At 46.4% G+C, this 15,629-nt stretch overlaps 1 protein-coding gene across 5 annotated transcripts in view; it reads left to right on the plus strand.

Moving 5' to 3' along the window:
- Positions 1-15,629, plus strand: part of TNS3 (tensin 3) — a 319,311-nt gene that overhangs the window by 279,490 nt on the left and 24,192 nt on the right. For all 5 annotated transcript variants that reach the window (XM_064366692.1, XM_064366695.1, XM_064366694.1 and 2 more), the window contains 3 exons: positions 10,006-10,177; positions 11,368-12,002; positions 12,682-12,768. In XM_064366692.1, coding sequence (XP_064222762.1) covers positions 10,006-10,177; positions 11,368-12,002; positions 12,682-12,768 — 894 coding nt within the window. The remainder of the gene's footprint in view (positions 1-10,005; positions 10,178-11,367; positions 12,003-12,681; positions 12,769-15,629) is intronic.

A 15,629-nucleotide genomic window follows, 5' to 3' on the forward strand; every position in this document is an offset into this window, starting at 1 on the left:
AGAACTAAAAGGAGCATCTGTTCAGGGCCCCAGACTGGCTCTGGCTGGCAGGGCTGTGCGGGGTGCACACGGTCTAAACAGCATCTCCGTGTGGCCTCTGGAGCCTCCCGCGTTGTGGAAACACATCTTCTTAGGGGAGGGGTGCATGGCCTCAGGAAGGCAGCTTTGCCTTAGAAGAAGTTGGCCTTCCCCAGAAGATCCTCAACGTAGTTGCTTTGAGAGACCATCATGCTCACTGTGGTGTCCTTACCTCTGAAGCAGAGACAGGCTGCCGGGGGCACAGGGCTGTGGAAGGCCTCTCTGCCACATTCCTGCTCCGGAGGCAGCAGCGGGGTCAGTGCCTCCACAGATGGCCGTGTGCAAGATGGTGCAAATGCCATCTGCTCCCCACCCTGTCATCCCCACCTCGGGCCACTTCATGAGCCCCTTCTAGGTGCAGAGCTGAGGATACGGGCGCCTGACCCACCCACAACAAGGAGCTCAGCTTAGGTCCCATCCTCATTTTTAACGCTGCTAAAAATGTTCATGGTGGTTTAATTGTGAACATCAAATGTGCAAGTTAAACAACAACAATGCTGCACGTTCTTATGGTGAGCACATTTCTAGAAATGAAGTGAACTCGTGCAGAAGGGTTTGCAGTAGGTGGATCATCCTCACTTCACTGCTGCCTTTGACTAAGATTTTTGGTGCATTTCCCCCAGCCCTGCAGGCTCCTGTTCTGTGCTCCCTGGATGCCCAGCAGGGACAGTGCAGAGGAGCACTTAGAAAGGGACCCAGACTCCCACTGCCTCACTCTCCTCACTCGTTCAGCATGGGCACATCCCCAGGAGCCGTGCAGACCTGAGGGGAGTGGAGATGGTAGGTGCTGAGCATGGCACTCGTTCAGCATGGGCACATCCCCAGGAGCCATGCAGACCTGAGGGGAGTGGAGATGGTAGGTGCTGAGCATGGCACTCGTTCAGCATGGGCACATCCCCAGGAGCCATGCAGACCTGAGGGGAGTGGAGATGGTAGGTGCTGAGCATGGCACTCGTTCAGCATGGGCACATCCCCAGGAGCCGTGCAGACCTGAGGGGAGTGGAGATGGTAGGTGCTGAGCATGGCACTCGTTCAGCACGGGCACATCCCCAGGAGCCATGCAGACCTGAGGGGAGTGGAGATGGTAGGTGCTGAGCATGGCACTCGTTCAGCATGGGCACATCCCCAGGAGCCGTGCAGACCTGAGGGGAGTGGAGATGGTAGGTGCTGAGCATGGCACCTGCAGGGTGTAGGTTTTGTGTAAAGTGCAGCTGCCATCAGCATCCTCCTTGCTGTCTGCAGTCCCGGTCACTAGAACTGGTAGTGACTCCACTGACCTGAAGATGTGACCCTCACCCAACTTATCTCGGAATGCCAAGGCCCATTTAATAAGTGGATTAATTGCTGTGGCATTGAGCTGTGTGGCACTCCGTAAGCCGACTTGCATCTCTGAGCACCGGCAGGGACCAACGACCTGCAGGAGAAATGGACTAGGAAGCCCAAGTCTCTCTGTGCGCAGGTCCTTGGGATAAACATGGAATCTGATGCTTTGAGCAGCCCCTTCTCCAAATAAAGGGTTAAGTCCTATCACCCAGTCAGGAACTGGTCTGACAGAGGGAACTACACAGCCAGGGTGCCCCAGAGTTGGTGCTAATTGAATGATAAACAAAGCCACTTTCATGGGAAGTGCTGGGCTTGCTGTTTTCTGGGACAAGCACTGTGATAACAGGAACAAAGTGGGATTTTATTTTCCTTCAGCCTCTTCTCATTTGGTGAAATTCCCAGGCGCCATGGGAGTGCACTGAGGGCTTCTGAGTCACGGTGTGGGGTCTTCTAGAGCTTTGACACACAGGGACTCTGTAAACAGGGACGTGAAGCACCAGAGATTGCCCCCATGGCTGTGTGGAGACCACTGAGAGCACTGTCAGTCATACAAACAGGGGCTGCGTGCTGTGCTGGGTACATGCTCCTCTCTCTCTGTCTTCTTTTTGTTTTTGGAGACAGAGTCGCGCTCTGTTGCCCAGGCTGGAGTGCAATGGCATGATTTCAGTTCACTGCAATCTCTGCCTGCCGGGTTCAAGCAGTTCTCCTGCCTCAGTCTCCTGAGTATCTGGGATGACAGGTGTGTGGTACCATGCCTGGCTAATTTTTTTCACCATGCTGGCCAGGCTGGTCTCAAACTCCCAACCTCGTGATCCACCTGCCTCAGCCTCCCAAAGTGCTGGGATTACAGGCGTGAGCCACTGTACCCAACCCATGCTCCTCTCTTGTATGACCCTTTGAAAGCTCAAACAACCAACCATAAGGTGGACATATTAGACTTGATTAATAAACATATTTTTTGTTCCAAAATTCTGTGCTCCTTTTTGGCATGGGACCCTAGGAACTGAACAATCGTCCACCTACTCCTCTGAACCAGAGCCCTTAGCAGTATTTCCATGTCATGGTCTGAACTTCTCCATCTGACCTCTAAGCTGTTGCTAGCTCATTCATTAATTCATAATGTGAATGACCTGGAGCTGCTACAGGTGCCAGCCCAGTGCTGAGAACACAGCTGTGACTGGCAGGAGTAGCCCCTGCCCCATGAGCAAGTGAACCCATGAGTTGGTTTTGTCAGAATCCCACCCATCCTTCCAGGCTTCCATCAAATGCCACTTCCTCCAGGAAGCCTTCGGGCTCCTTCCAGATGAAGCAAGTCTCCCTGTGGGTCCTCCTGCAGCTCAAAAGCTGTGCCTCACATGCTCCTCCATGCAGTAGTAATTTGCACATGTTCTCATCTGGCTGACTAAAGCAGGACACACAGGCACTCCCTGTGTCACTTTTTTTTCTCTCTTCTGTTCTCCAGCTGGTCTAGGCCATGTTAATGGAAATCTGGTGCTTAGCATTTTTATTTACTTTATTTTTATTTTTATTTTTTGGGACGGAGTTTTGCTCTTTGGCCCAGGAATGGAGTACAGTAGCGTGATCTCAACTCACTGCAACCTCTGCCTCCCAGGTTCAAGCAATTCTCCTACCTTAGCTTCCCAAGTAGCTAGGATTACAGGCACACACCACCACACCTGGCTAATTTTTGTATTTTTAGAAGATATGAGGTTTCACCATGTTGGCTAGGCTGGTCTTGAACTTCTGATCCTCGAGTGACCCACCCACCTTGGCCTCCCAAAGTGCCAGGATTATAGGCATGAGCCACAGCATGCAGCCCCAGCAAAGATAGTTTAAATGGAAAATAAATACAGACAAACATAAATGGAGATAAGTCATCTTAGCACTGGGAATAGAAGTGAGGGTGCAAAGGGATGGTTTTAAGGCCCATGCATCTTTGTTTTTCTATCCCAGCTTCAGTAGAAAGAAATAATTAATTCACTAAACACTTATTTTAGAACATTTCCTGTGGGCCATACTGGGAGGAGGGGCAGTCAGTCACAAAACTGCATCTGCTCTAGGGATTTACAGGTCAGTCATAGCAGGAGACATGCATGTGCATTCATGACACAGACTGAGCATTTGCCAGGCCTCGCCTTGAGACAGTCATGGGGTATTTACAGTTGGGTGCAGCAGACAATACCATTCCCAAGGGTCTTAACAGTATGTTCATACAAACAGAACATTAGCACTGGGCTTTTCTATCATGAAAACATTATTAAATGTTGAAAATATGAGCGTGGAAATTGGTGTCCCATCCTTTCCCCCAAATGGACAAGGCAATGTTTCAGATTTTGCGTTTGATTTTCAGAAGTTTTACTATTAAGTGTTTGTGTGTAGTTTTCTTTTTATATATCCTGCTTAAATTTTTTTGTTTGTTTATTTTGTTTTTTAACTTGTGGCTTGATTTCTTGAGTCTTTTGGGAAATTCTCAGTATGTATATTTTCCAGTATTGCCTCTGCCTCATTCAATTTCTCCGCCACTTCTTGAATTCCAATTATACTTATGTTAGAATTTTTAAGATTCATATCTCATGTCTTACCGTCTTTTGTGTATTTTTCATTCTTGTTCCTCTTTGTGCTTTAGATTGCATATTTTCTTTCCTATTTTTCTCACAGTTCACTCACAATTTCTTCTGCTGTTTATTCTGCTGATAAAATCATGAACTGACTGCTTAATTTCATTTTTTTTTAAGTTCTAGAGTTTCCATTTGATTATTCTTAATGGACTCCAGTTCTTTGGTGAAATTCTCATTGCTTCTGTTTTCTTAAACATTTGTTTAGTTATTTTAGTATCTGTGGCTTTTAACATCAATTTTTGAACTAGCTGTGGGTGTTTTTTCTGTGTGTGGGGTGGTGGGGGGTCTTGGTTTTCATTTATCATGTTTCTTGGCATTGATGATCAATTTTTAAAAATTGATTACTTGATATTGTAGTTTAAAAATATAGACAAAGTCAGGCTCTGGGCAGGAGAGGCATGTTCTCTTTAGAAAAAATGTAATTTTTCTGACAGGTGCCTAGTCAGATCCGGTCATGGTCCTCTTGTTTCTAGTTTACAGCCCTTCAAGGGTCTCACCTTGAAACCTGTGGTGTTTGCAAAGGTCCCTCTTCCTAGGTACATCTTGAACTACTGTTTTTGGTAACTTAGCATCCACTAAGAGACTGCCACAATCCCTGCTGATCTTTTTAGCTTCATAGCAGCTGGCTTTGTCTTGGCTACTCGGGATTGGGCTCTGTACCTCTGCCACTTAGGACTCAGAAATGCCTTGAGGGGAAATGTGCTCAGATCATTTGACTCTCTCTCTGAGACTCATTTCTCTGAGACCTTGGGACTTCCAGAACTGGTTGCCTTTGTAGCTCTGAACTCCAATTTTTATCTCCCTAGAACAGTGTGATTACCATAGCCTTCCTTGACTACTGGTTTGTATGTGGCCTGTATGCCACATGCTTCCAAATGTGTCCATGGCTGAGAAGGAGAAATGGCCATGGAGCTCCTGCTCCCTTCCCTAGAGGTTTTGGCCCAGTAAGCCCTGGCTGCCTTGGGAGATCTGAATGCCTTGAAACTATTGGTGGTATATTTTGTGTAGCTTTCATAATTGTCCTCAGTGGAAGTTTAACTCCTGCATTGTAGATGAAAATGAACATGCACTCTCTTTCTCTAGTACTGGCTTCGAGCTGATGCAGCTCATGTGGCAATCTTAGATAAGGGCTTACAGATTGTAATGTCTCCAGGATTGTTGATAAGCATGCTTTTCCACCTTTCTTGAGGACCTGCTGTGAACAGTCTAACATTCTGGCTTCTTTTGCCTTACTGGATAAACATCTGTTTAACCTCATTCTATTTAGCCATAACATCTGTGTAAATTATTCATCCTCCCTTTTAGTCTAATGAACCCTGTGTGGTGCGGGTAGCAGTGTTAGTCCTATTTATAGGTGAGGCGGTAAACCGAGAAAGGTAAAACAAATTTACTATATTAATATAATCTATGTAGTGACCCTAGATTCAAACATGAGCCTCTGCCTCCAAATCTTGAGTTATTTTTATTATTCCACAATTATGTTTTAGACATACTCTCATAGCGTATTTTTTTGCTCTTTTTCATTTCAAATACTATAAGTCTTGGGAATATTAGTTTATAGAGTTAAGTTCAATAATTTGTAATAATTATTGTATAATGGATAAGTTAACCTTAATTTCAGTGAATTGTTCATCTTTAAATATGAAAGATTAGAGATGTATGCTTCAGGTCAGGATGGAGTAACAGAGACTAGGTTGATCATCCTGCCTGAACAAACAAAAAATGGACAAACTTTATGAAATAATGGCTTCCAAGACAATGGCCATCAGGCAGTAAAAGACAATGATCCCTGAAAAGTAAGAAGCAAACATGGTGACTCTACAGTTGTCCCAGTTTACCACCTTGAGAAAGTTTCCAGGTGTAAGGCAGGGAGAGGAAACTCAGGCAGAATCTGGGAGACTCTAATGAGTTGGGCAGTTGGAGTTGAAACTCCGGGGAGACCACAATGGCTTGCAGGATGGAAAGAAGGCTGAACAGAGAACTGTGGAGACCTGCAGAGGATCTGCCGTATGTATTCACCTGAGCATTGATCATGTTAGAGGCATTCAAGGCCAGGGAAAGAACCAAAGGAAAACATTGGAAGGAGAGGCTAACCCAGTGCTAACTCTGGGCTGGGAATAGTGCCTGTTCTTATAAGCAAGAGAGGAAAGTATCAAGACTCACTGGGCATTAAGTAATATGCAGAAGGGTTTTGCCTCAGTAGTGGGATATAATTAGCACTAGATGGAGCATGACTCAGGCCTTCCTAACAGATGTGAAGAGCAAGACCCAAAAAGATAAAATTGTTTCTAAGCAACTTAACTGCATCCCAGAATAAATTTCAAGAATATTTATAAGAACACAAAAATACCCAGCACTCAACAACATAAAATTACAATGTCTGGTGTTCAATAAAAAATTACCAGGCAATCAAAGAAGACTGAAAATAGGCAATATGATTAGGAGAGAAACCAAATCAATCAAAACGAATGGGGACACAACACTGATGTTAAGATTAGGGACATTAAGGCAAGGACAGTAAGACGTTTATTCTGACTACGTTTAATGTGTTCAGAAAGTTAAGTAGAGTCATGGAACATATAAAAACACGCACACCAGATTTCACTGGAGAGAGAAACTCCAATGTCTGAGATGAAAAATAACCTAGATGGATTTAATATTTGGCTGATTTTGGATAAAATTACAAAAGCAATTAAATGAAGAATAGATAGTCTCAACAAATGGTAGTGGTGCAATTAAATATCCATATTTTAAAAACTAAACTTTGTTGATATGTATGCCTCACACCATGTGTAAAGAAATCAACTGAAAATTGATTATAGGCGTATGCATATAGTTTCTTCCAAAACTATAAAAATTTTTAGGAGAAAACAGAAAAAAATATTTTGTGACTGGATTAGGCAAATACTATTTTAGATACAACACCAAACACACTATTCCTGAAAGAAAAAATTGATAAACTGGGTTTAAATTATACAATTTTGTTCTTCAAAAGATTTGAGACGGAGTTTCGCTGTTGTTACCCAGGCTGGAGTGCAATGGCGCGATCTCGGCTCACCACAACCTCCTCCTCCTGGGTTCAAGCAATTCTTCTGCCTCAGCCTCCCGAGTAGCTGAGACTACAGGCGTGTGCCACCATGCCCAGCTAATTTTTGTATTTTTGTTAGGGACAGGGTTTCATCATGTTGACCAGGATGATCTCGATTTCTTGACCTCATGATCCACCTGCCTTGGCCTCCCAAAGTGCTGGGATTGTAGGCGTGAGCCACCGCTCCCGGCCTCTTCAAAAGATTCTTAAGAGAATCTTATTTAGCAGCTCAGGCAACGGACTCAGGAAATATTTGCAAATCATATCTCTGATAATGGACTTGCATCTAAAATATATAAAGAACTGTTACAACTGAGTAGTAAGAAAGCAAACATCCTAGTGAAAAAATGGAAAAGGATTTGAACAAACATTTTACCAGAGAACACATAAAATGCCTATTAATAAGTATACAAAGAGATATTCAACATCATTAGTAATTAATAAAATGCTAATGAAAACCACAGTGTTATACCACTACACTAGCACTAGAATGGCTAAAATTAAAAATGCCAGCCATACCAAGTAGGCACAGGAATGATGGTGGCGATGTGAAATATTGCAAGTACTCTGGGAAGCAGTTTTGCATTTTCTTAAAAAGTTACATAGACACCTACCATGTGGTCCAGCCATTCCACTCCTATGTAGTCACCTAAAAGAGGTGAAAGTATATGTCAGTACAAAAAAAATGTCTAAGAGTGTTCATTGCAGCTTTATATATGCAGCAGCCCCATAATGGCCGCAACCCAAGCATCCATCAACAAGTGAATGGACTGAGAAAAAGTGCTCTGTCCATTCAGTGGAGAAGTACTCACCATTGAAGAGCAATGAGCTATGTATGTGTTCTACAATGTGGCAGAATCGCAAAATAATTTGTTAAGTAAAAGTAGTCAGAGGAAAAAAGATTTTATACGAATGATTTTAGTCATGCAGAATTTTAGGAAATGCAAACTAAAGCAAAGTGACAGAAACCATATGAGCAGGAGAAGGAGCTGGAGGGAACTCTTGGAGTGATGATTTAAATGTTAATTATCTTGGTTGTGATGGTGGTTTCATGGATGTTTACATATGACAGACTGACCAAATTATTTACTTTAAGCATATTCAGTTTTTTGTATGTTAGTTATACCTCAGTATATAAAGGTATGGTTTTAAGGTTTCATAGAAAATTAAACATTTGAAGTTCACTTTTTCTCTACCAAGATCTATTAGATAGCTAGGAATGTTGTTAATTTAGGCATAACTCCAGACATTTTGTGTGCAGATTAATATATTTTAGAAATCTATAATTTTTCATTAGGAAAAGAATTGCCACTAAATAACAACAGTAATTTTTAATTCATATTGAAATAACATTTGTGATCGAAAAAGTGCTTCATTTCACATATGTGGGAATGCAATATAATTTTTAGAATTTTCATTCTTATCACTTAATGGCTCAGAAGTATTTAATTAAAACAAAAAAATAGAATTTTCGTTCTGTCTTGGTAGAGATAGAGCTTACTTACCTCATTGGAGTGAAGTGCATTCTTTTTAATAATTTCATTTGTGAATTGATAGTGCAAATTCTGTAGAGATCAATTAAAAAAGAAACAGGATACTACATCCTGTATGTGGGGTATTGAGTGGTCAGGGTTTTCCTTCCTCACTGGTCTGAATAATCCACAGACCAGTGCTCATTGACATCTGGATTAATACAAACCCTTAGATATTTGATTCTTCAGAGATCACATATGGCACTGATAATTTCCTTCAGAATATTCTCAGTAAACATCATTTTTATAAAGTGTGATTCTGGTATTAAGTTGTATTGGTTTTCATTTGAAGGGTAAAGAAGGTAGCCTTTTTTCAGTGTAATTAAAATAACACAAATTTCAAGCATGTGAGGTGATAGACCTGTGAGTTGTAGGGAAAGCAGCATCATTTAGAAATCTCTAAATTTCAGCACCCTCTCCAGGAAATGAATTACATGGACTTTTTAAAATGTTATTATTCTCTTATCAATCTTCGCTTGTTTTGAAACAGAAAACAAAATGACCAGTATTTCTAATAATATTATTTTGTTGACCATGGTAGATTTGTCCATTCCTTGAAGCCTGGTTTAAAAAAAGAAAAACAAAAGGCAAGGTGTTTTAAATATCCAGAAATAATGCAGCTACTGGGCAAGAAGCAAAACAGAAATTCCATCAGAGGAATGTGCTTGTGCTCAGGCATGGGACACAGGCAGGTTTGCGTTCTGGTGCAGCCTGTGAGGGTGGCCCCTGCACCTGCCCTGTGACCTTTGTTGCAGCAGGGTTGACCTGGAAAGCTCCAGCACGGGTTTGCACTCTGGTAGTGCTTGATATCAATAGCCCAGTTACCAGCTCGGGAGGGTGGGGCCAAAGGAAAGTGAGGACACCCAGGCCGCCCGGCCACTGCAGGGCCTGCACTTACCATCTTTCTGGGGAGAAGTCGCCTGCTGGTTTGCAGAAGAAAGACCATGCCAATTCTAAAGTGAGGAGCAGCCTAGATCATGGGGTAGAGAGTACATGATAGGACATCAGCCTTTTTGGTGATGGGGCTGGGAGGACCAGCCCAGAGGGCCCAATGCGCATCTCCCCACATGGCCACAGGGATGCCGGTGCTGACCAGCTCATGGTAATGTGCTGGACATTGTATGGGGATTGAATTAAGTGGCTTCGTTTCTAGGAACAGTGATGCGTGAGAATAAACCCGTGCTTGGGGTGCTGGCCGCCTCCTCCAGCCTATTATGGGTAGTGATGTCATGTTCAGTATGGCCATGGATGACAGAAAGCCTCAAAAATCAACACTGTTTCTTGTGTAACATGCAAAAGTGGCAGAGATGGTGATTTCTCCAGTCCTACAACTGAGGTCTCTCTGCTTTCTGTGTTCTCGCTGCAGAACCACGAGGCTGCCCTGAGACGCTCAGTCACGCCGTGGGGATGTCAGAGAGCCCCATCGGACCCAAATCCACCATGCTCCGGGCCGACGCGCCCTCGACACCCTCCTTTCAGCAGGCTTTTGCCGCTTCCTGCAGCATTTCCAGCAATGGCCCTGGCCAGAGGAGAGAGAGGTAAGAAGATAGGTCTTTAAACTTGGCACAAACTCCTCTTAAAGACCCAGAAAGCTGAGCTGGGGGTGGGAAAAGGGGTGTTGGACCAGCCAGGGATCGCCTGAAGATGGGGCAGGGAAGGGGACTAGGGCTGTGTGCACGACACTGCTATTCCCCAGGGACAGATGTATGTAGTGAAATTGTGGGAAAATATAGGGACAATACAGGAAACAGAGGAAAGTCAGTCTTCCAGGGATTCTGGTTAACAGAAGGACCTGGGGGTGGGAGGGGGTGGGTATTAACAGAGAAAAATGGCCTATTTCTGCTTCACAGAGCTACTGTCCCTGAGGAAGTCCATATGTGAGATGATTCCTCTTGCCCAGAGTAGGAATAAGTTTCTTTATGTTTTGTTTTGTGGACATGTAGCTCCCTATTTAACTTTTTAAATTCTGCCTCCATTCTCCTTAAAATAAAGAAGGAGCCCTCCTCTGAGGACTTGGCATTACACATAGACCCTGTACCCATGAGTGTTCCAGTGCTGGTGGAATACATGTGTGTCATGTGGTGTGGTTTTAGCCGTCTTTCTGTGTTCATAGGGGTGTGATAATCTCCAGTAGTCTTTGTGGTGTCTGTTAATCAGCTGGTTCATCTAGCAAGCATGGATGGAGGGCTGATGGTGTGTCTGACAGACGAAGGAAATGGGCAGAGGGATCTTGCTGCAGTGAGGAGGGGACCTGCAGTGAACCCACGGCCCCGTTGCGGGGGTGAATGTGGGTGGCATCCCTGCCTAGTGCTGAGGGACCAGACCGGAGTGCATTTCTACTCCCTAGGGCACACGTGTATGTGGCCACAGCTGCTGGGTGAGGGCTGAGAAAAGGCTTCCCAGTGGGTACAGAGCTGAGCTGCGTCTTAAAGGATGAAAGGGCCTTGACCCAGTGAAGGGGCAGGAGGGAGGGAGTAGGGGCCGAGGGAGCAGCATCTGCGCAGGTGGAGGCGTTTGTGGGGCAGCTCCCCTGGGGTCCCTTATTGCGGGCTGGAGCATCCTGGCATGAAGGGGGGGCGCTTATAGTCTGGAAAATACCTCCTGTGCTGCCTGGAGGGCCCGGGCACCCACTTCCCCATCCCTGTCCTCCCGTGTGGGGGTGCTTGCTGGTCTTCAGGTGTCTCTTTGTGCCTTACGTGCCGTTTTGGTTGGCTTGTCTTCTGAACAGCTCCTCTTCTGCTGAACGCCAGTGGGTGGAGAGCAGCCCCAAGCCCGCAGTGTCCCTTCTGGGGAGCTGCCGGCCCACCGGAAGTCCCCTCAACGCTGAGTTCTCCAGTGTCAGCAAGGACTCCCCAGTGCTGCCCTGCTTCCCGCCGGCAGAGCTCCAGGCCTCCTTCCACAGCCATGAGCTGTCCCTAGGAGAACCGCCAGCCTCCCTGGTGCCCCCCAGCGGCCAGGCCTTCCTGGGCTTCGGCACCGCCCCAGTGGGAAGTGGCCTTCCCCCCGAGGAGGACCTGGGGGCCTTGCTGGCCAATTCTCATGGAGCATCACCGGCCCCTGGCATCCCGCTGACAGCGACAGGGGCTGCCGACAATGGCTTCCTGTCCCACAACTTTCTCACAGTGGCACCTGGACACAGCGGCCGCCACAGTCCAGGTCTGCAGGGCCAGAGCGTGACCCTGCCCGGGCAGCCGCCCCTCCCTGAGAAGAAGCGGGCCTCGGAGGGGGATCGTTCTTTGGGCTCAGTCTCCCCCTCCTCCAGTGGCTTCTCCAGCCCCCACAGTGGGAGCACCATCAGTATCCCCTTCCCAAATGTCCTTCCGGACTTTTCCAAGACTTCAGAAGCGGCCTCACCTCTGCCAGGTAGGTGTGTTTCCAGCAGGTGGAAGGGCCCCTCTGTCCATTCACTCAGGAAAGGAAGGATTGAGACCTGCAGCCAAACTGGGGTGCAGGCACATCTCTAGTGCTGCACTGGGCACCTGGAGAGAAAATCCCGAGCCGTTGGGGTATTTTCCATTTTCCTCTCCCAAAGCCAAGCACTGGCCCAGGCCTCTCGTTCACTCTTCTTGGCTTCTGTGTTTGACCACCTTAGATTCCTTCCAGTTGTAGAAAGTGCAGATATTTGCAGTGGCTCTATTTTCCATTTCACTTGGGAACATGGCTTTCTGTAAATAACAAATTCCTTTTCAAATTAAATGAATTCATCTGAAAGATAATTATGAAATATTTCAAGTATATAGGAAGCAATGTGGTCTATGCATTAAACAACACCAGGCTTGCTCTCTGTCCTCCCTACCTTCCATGTATTCTTAAAAAGTATTGCAAAGGTCTGATCCAAGTATCCTATTGTTTTGTTTTGTGTTGTAAGACAGTCACTGCCTCCTCCAGCTCAGTCATTTCAAAGGCAGGATTCCCTTTCCTTAGAGCATCCTCTGCTTGCTTGCCCCTGGCATGCCCCTGGACTTCTGGGATCACAGCAGATGATTGGTTGCAAGAAGAGAAGTGCCCCTCACAGTCACTGTTTGTAAATTTTGCTTTACAGATATTCCAGGTGATAAACTTGTGATCGTGAAATTTGTTCAAGACACTTCCAAGTTCTGGTACAAGGCGGATATTTCAAGAGAACAAGGTACGTGGAGAGGACGTGGGCGTCTTTGGGCATCTGTTCTGCTGCCCACATAGCTGCCTTGAGTGAGGATGGGCACTGCAGTGGGAACGTCAGACAACCGCGGCCTTCATATGGATTGAGTTAGAGCAGGGCCCACATATTATTACATGCCTCCTGGGGAATTGCTACAACCTTTAAGTTTTTATAGGGGAAAACTCACTACTAATGAGGGAGTTGGTGAGGAATGGGCCCGAGCCATGAGCATTCCAGCGTGTAGGGTGTAATTCTGGTTGCTTGCACCAGCCAGTGGCTTGCCAGTGATGCCAGCCCACAACTGCTGACTGTGAGGAGGAGACATACTCTCCTGCATCTCCATGAAGCCACAGAGGACGGCGTGAGGAAGCAGGAGAGACGCCCTGCTCTGAGAAGTCAGGGACACTGTGTGTTGGTGAACACCTATATAAGCACTTAACAATGAGAACTGGTTGTGGGCTTAACCGCTTGCCTCACACACAAACCAGGCAGAGCATCTCTCTGCTTGGTAGAGTGTCAGGCAGTCTTCCACAATTTAAAATTATTAATATTTTTGAGCAATGAAGTGTAGCATCAGTTTTTACCAGAGCATGAATAGAAGAGATATGGGAGAGGAGGGCTGGCAAGCTCTTCTGGGCAACCCTGCCCGGAGGCAGCCCCTGGGCCATGAGCAGAATTCACAAGATGCTTCCCTGGCTGCTGGACCGCCTGCCTCCCTGGAGACTGTGTCTCAGCTGAGTGTACCTTCCTCTGGATCCATTTTGGCAGCGCAAAGAGCTTGTTGCTCCTGGGATGTATCTCTGAAGAGATAGTGTGTGCCTGGCAAGGGAGGGCGGGGCCATGCCTCCAGTGCCTGGAAGATGGAGTCAGGATTCCCAGGAACCGAAGTGACTCCTAGCGGCTGCCTGGTGGAGGCTGGAGTAAGAGAGGGAACGGGGTGGTTTAAAGCGGTGAGAAATGACAAGCTGCCCGCAGTCAGCAGGAGACCCGCTTGACTACTCTGTGTCCCTTTATCTCCACTTCAGAAGAAAATCAAGCTCTCTTCTTAAGAAGATGCCTCAGGAATGCCTAGAGATGAATAGTTGAGTGGCAGAAAAATAGCACTGTCCAGCTCTCTGCTGAAATTCTGCTATTCAGTTATGTAGATGATAGAAATTGTAAGAATGTGCGTCTCTTATGATCTCAAAGAAGCGATTGTCATTTTAAGTGGAAGAGAGAGAAAAAAAGCCCTTGGCCTGGAAAGACCTTCATCTCCCTGAATTGGCCTTTGTGAAGTGCTGCTCACCATGGCCGAGGGCTCGTCTGCGGCCGGATGCTGTGTGCCTGCTGCCACCACCCAGGCCCTGCTTGTGTCTCAAGAATCCCGATGACTGTGGCCTCCAGCGACTCGGCACCTCCTCCCGCTGACCAGACTGAGAGGTGCTTATCCTGCACCATGTCCTAGAAGATTCTGCACAGACCCTTCCGCTCTGTTGGTGCCGTCTTTTAGAACAGGGCAATGTGTGGGGCCGGATGCCTCCTTCTCTCCTTGAGTGATGTCATTGAAGCAGGGGGCGTCTGAAACAGACAGATTTGGGTTGGAACGCACTGCTGGCTTCCTCAGCAGGGTAGCGAGGTTCAAGCCTGCCATGGGGGGTGCCGTGGTGCCGTGTGGGAGTCATCTGCCCTTGCTGGCACTGGTAGATGCAGGATAAGTGGATGTAGACGTGCAGTACGTGTAGAGGCTGCTGTTGGCATGTGCCTGGTCTTCAGCATACGTTGTAGAAGGTTTGCTGGGAGGACCCCATCTCAGGATGGCTAACATGCGCGTCGGGTGTTGGTTTTTCCAGCTGAGCTCTAAAAGCGTAACCTCCTCCATTTTCTACCTATTTTATATAGAAGAGACCTGTGCAGTCTGACACAGAAGGCTGCCCATGGGTGTCATTTATTTGGGTTTTAACTTGTCAGATGTGCCTTTTACTAGAAAAGCTACAGTGACATTTCAGGAGGATACAGGAGAAAAAAACAAACAAATATCCAGATAGCCTCTTTGGGAGTGCAATTTGTAACATATTTAATTCCTGAGATTTCCTAAAGCTAACCTAAAAATACCTCAGGAGAAAAAGAGGACCTTAAAGTAAAATGGAAATTAAATACTACTGTCCCAGCTGTACTTGTGGGCTGTTGCTTCTCTGGATGCTGTGAAATCACTCGTTGAAGGGCGAGACAGCATGAGATGGTGAGAAGAGACTCACTTGCCTCCCCTCCCCCCACGCCCATCTCCAGGCGAGGAATGTGATGCCCGTGCCAGGGTGAAGTGCGTGGCTGCCGTGTGCAGTGTGTGGCTGCTCGATTTTACAACTTCAGCACGCCAGCTCCCCAGCCCACTTCTGTTTGGAAAAACAATGTGTTTAAAATTCTCCTCTTACTCCCATTGCCTGTGCGGGAGAGTGCGGGCCCCTGTACCCCCAGGCAGCCTCTGTGCTGGGGCTTCCCTCCGGGCCTGGGGAGAAGTGGGCGGAGCAAACCCATGTTCCCTCCACTGCCACCCATATTTGCCCAAAGTCTGAGTCCTGTGAGGCTTCAAAGCTTTATTTACCACAGGGAAGTAAAACATGACCAAAAAAAACAAACTCTGAGGTACATCACAGTTGAAAAAAAAATGTAAGTGATCTTTTGTCTTACTTTGGGAAAAAGAAAAAAAAAAGACCAGGGACAGTGACTCTCACCTGTAATCCCAGCACTTAGGGAGGCTGAGATGGGAGGATCACCTGAGCCCAGGAGTTCAAGACCAGCCTGGGCAACATAGTGAGACCCAGTCTCAACCAAAAATAATAAAATAAAATAACTGGGTGTGATGGTGCATGTGT

This window comes from Aotus nancymaae, unplaced genomic scaffold (assembly GCF_030222135.1).
Source record: "Aotus nancymaae isolate 86718 unplaced genomic scaffold, 86718_ANA_hifiasm-v0.15.2.pri h1tg000065l, whole genome shotgun sequence".
NCBI lineage: Eukaryota > Metazoa > Chordata > Mammalia > Primates > Aotidae > Aotus > Aotus nancymaae.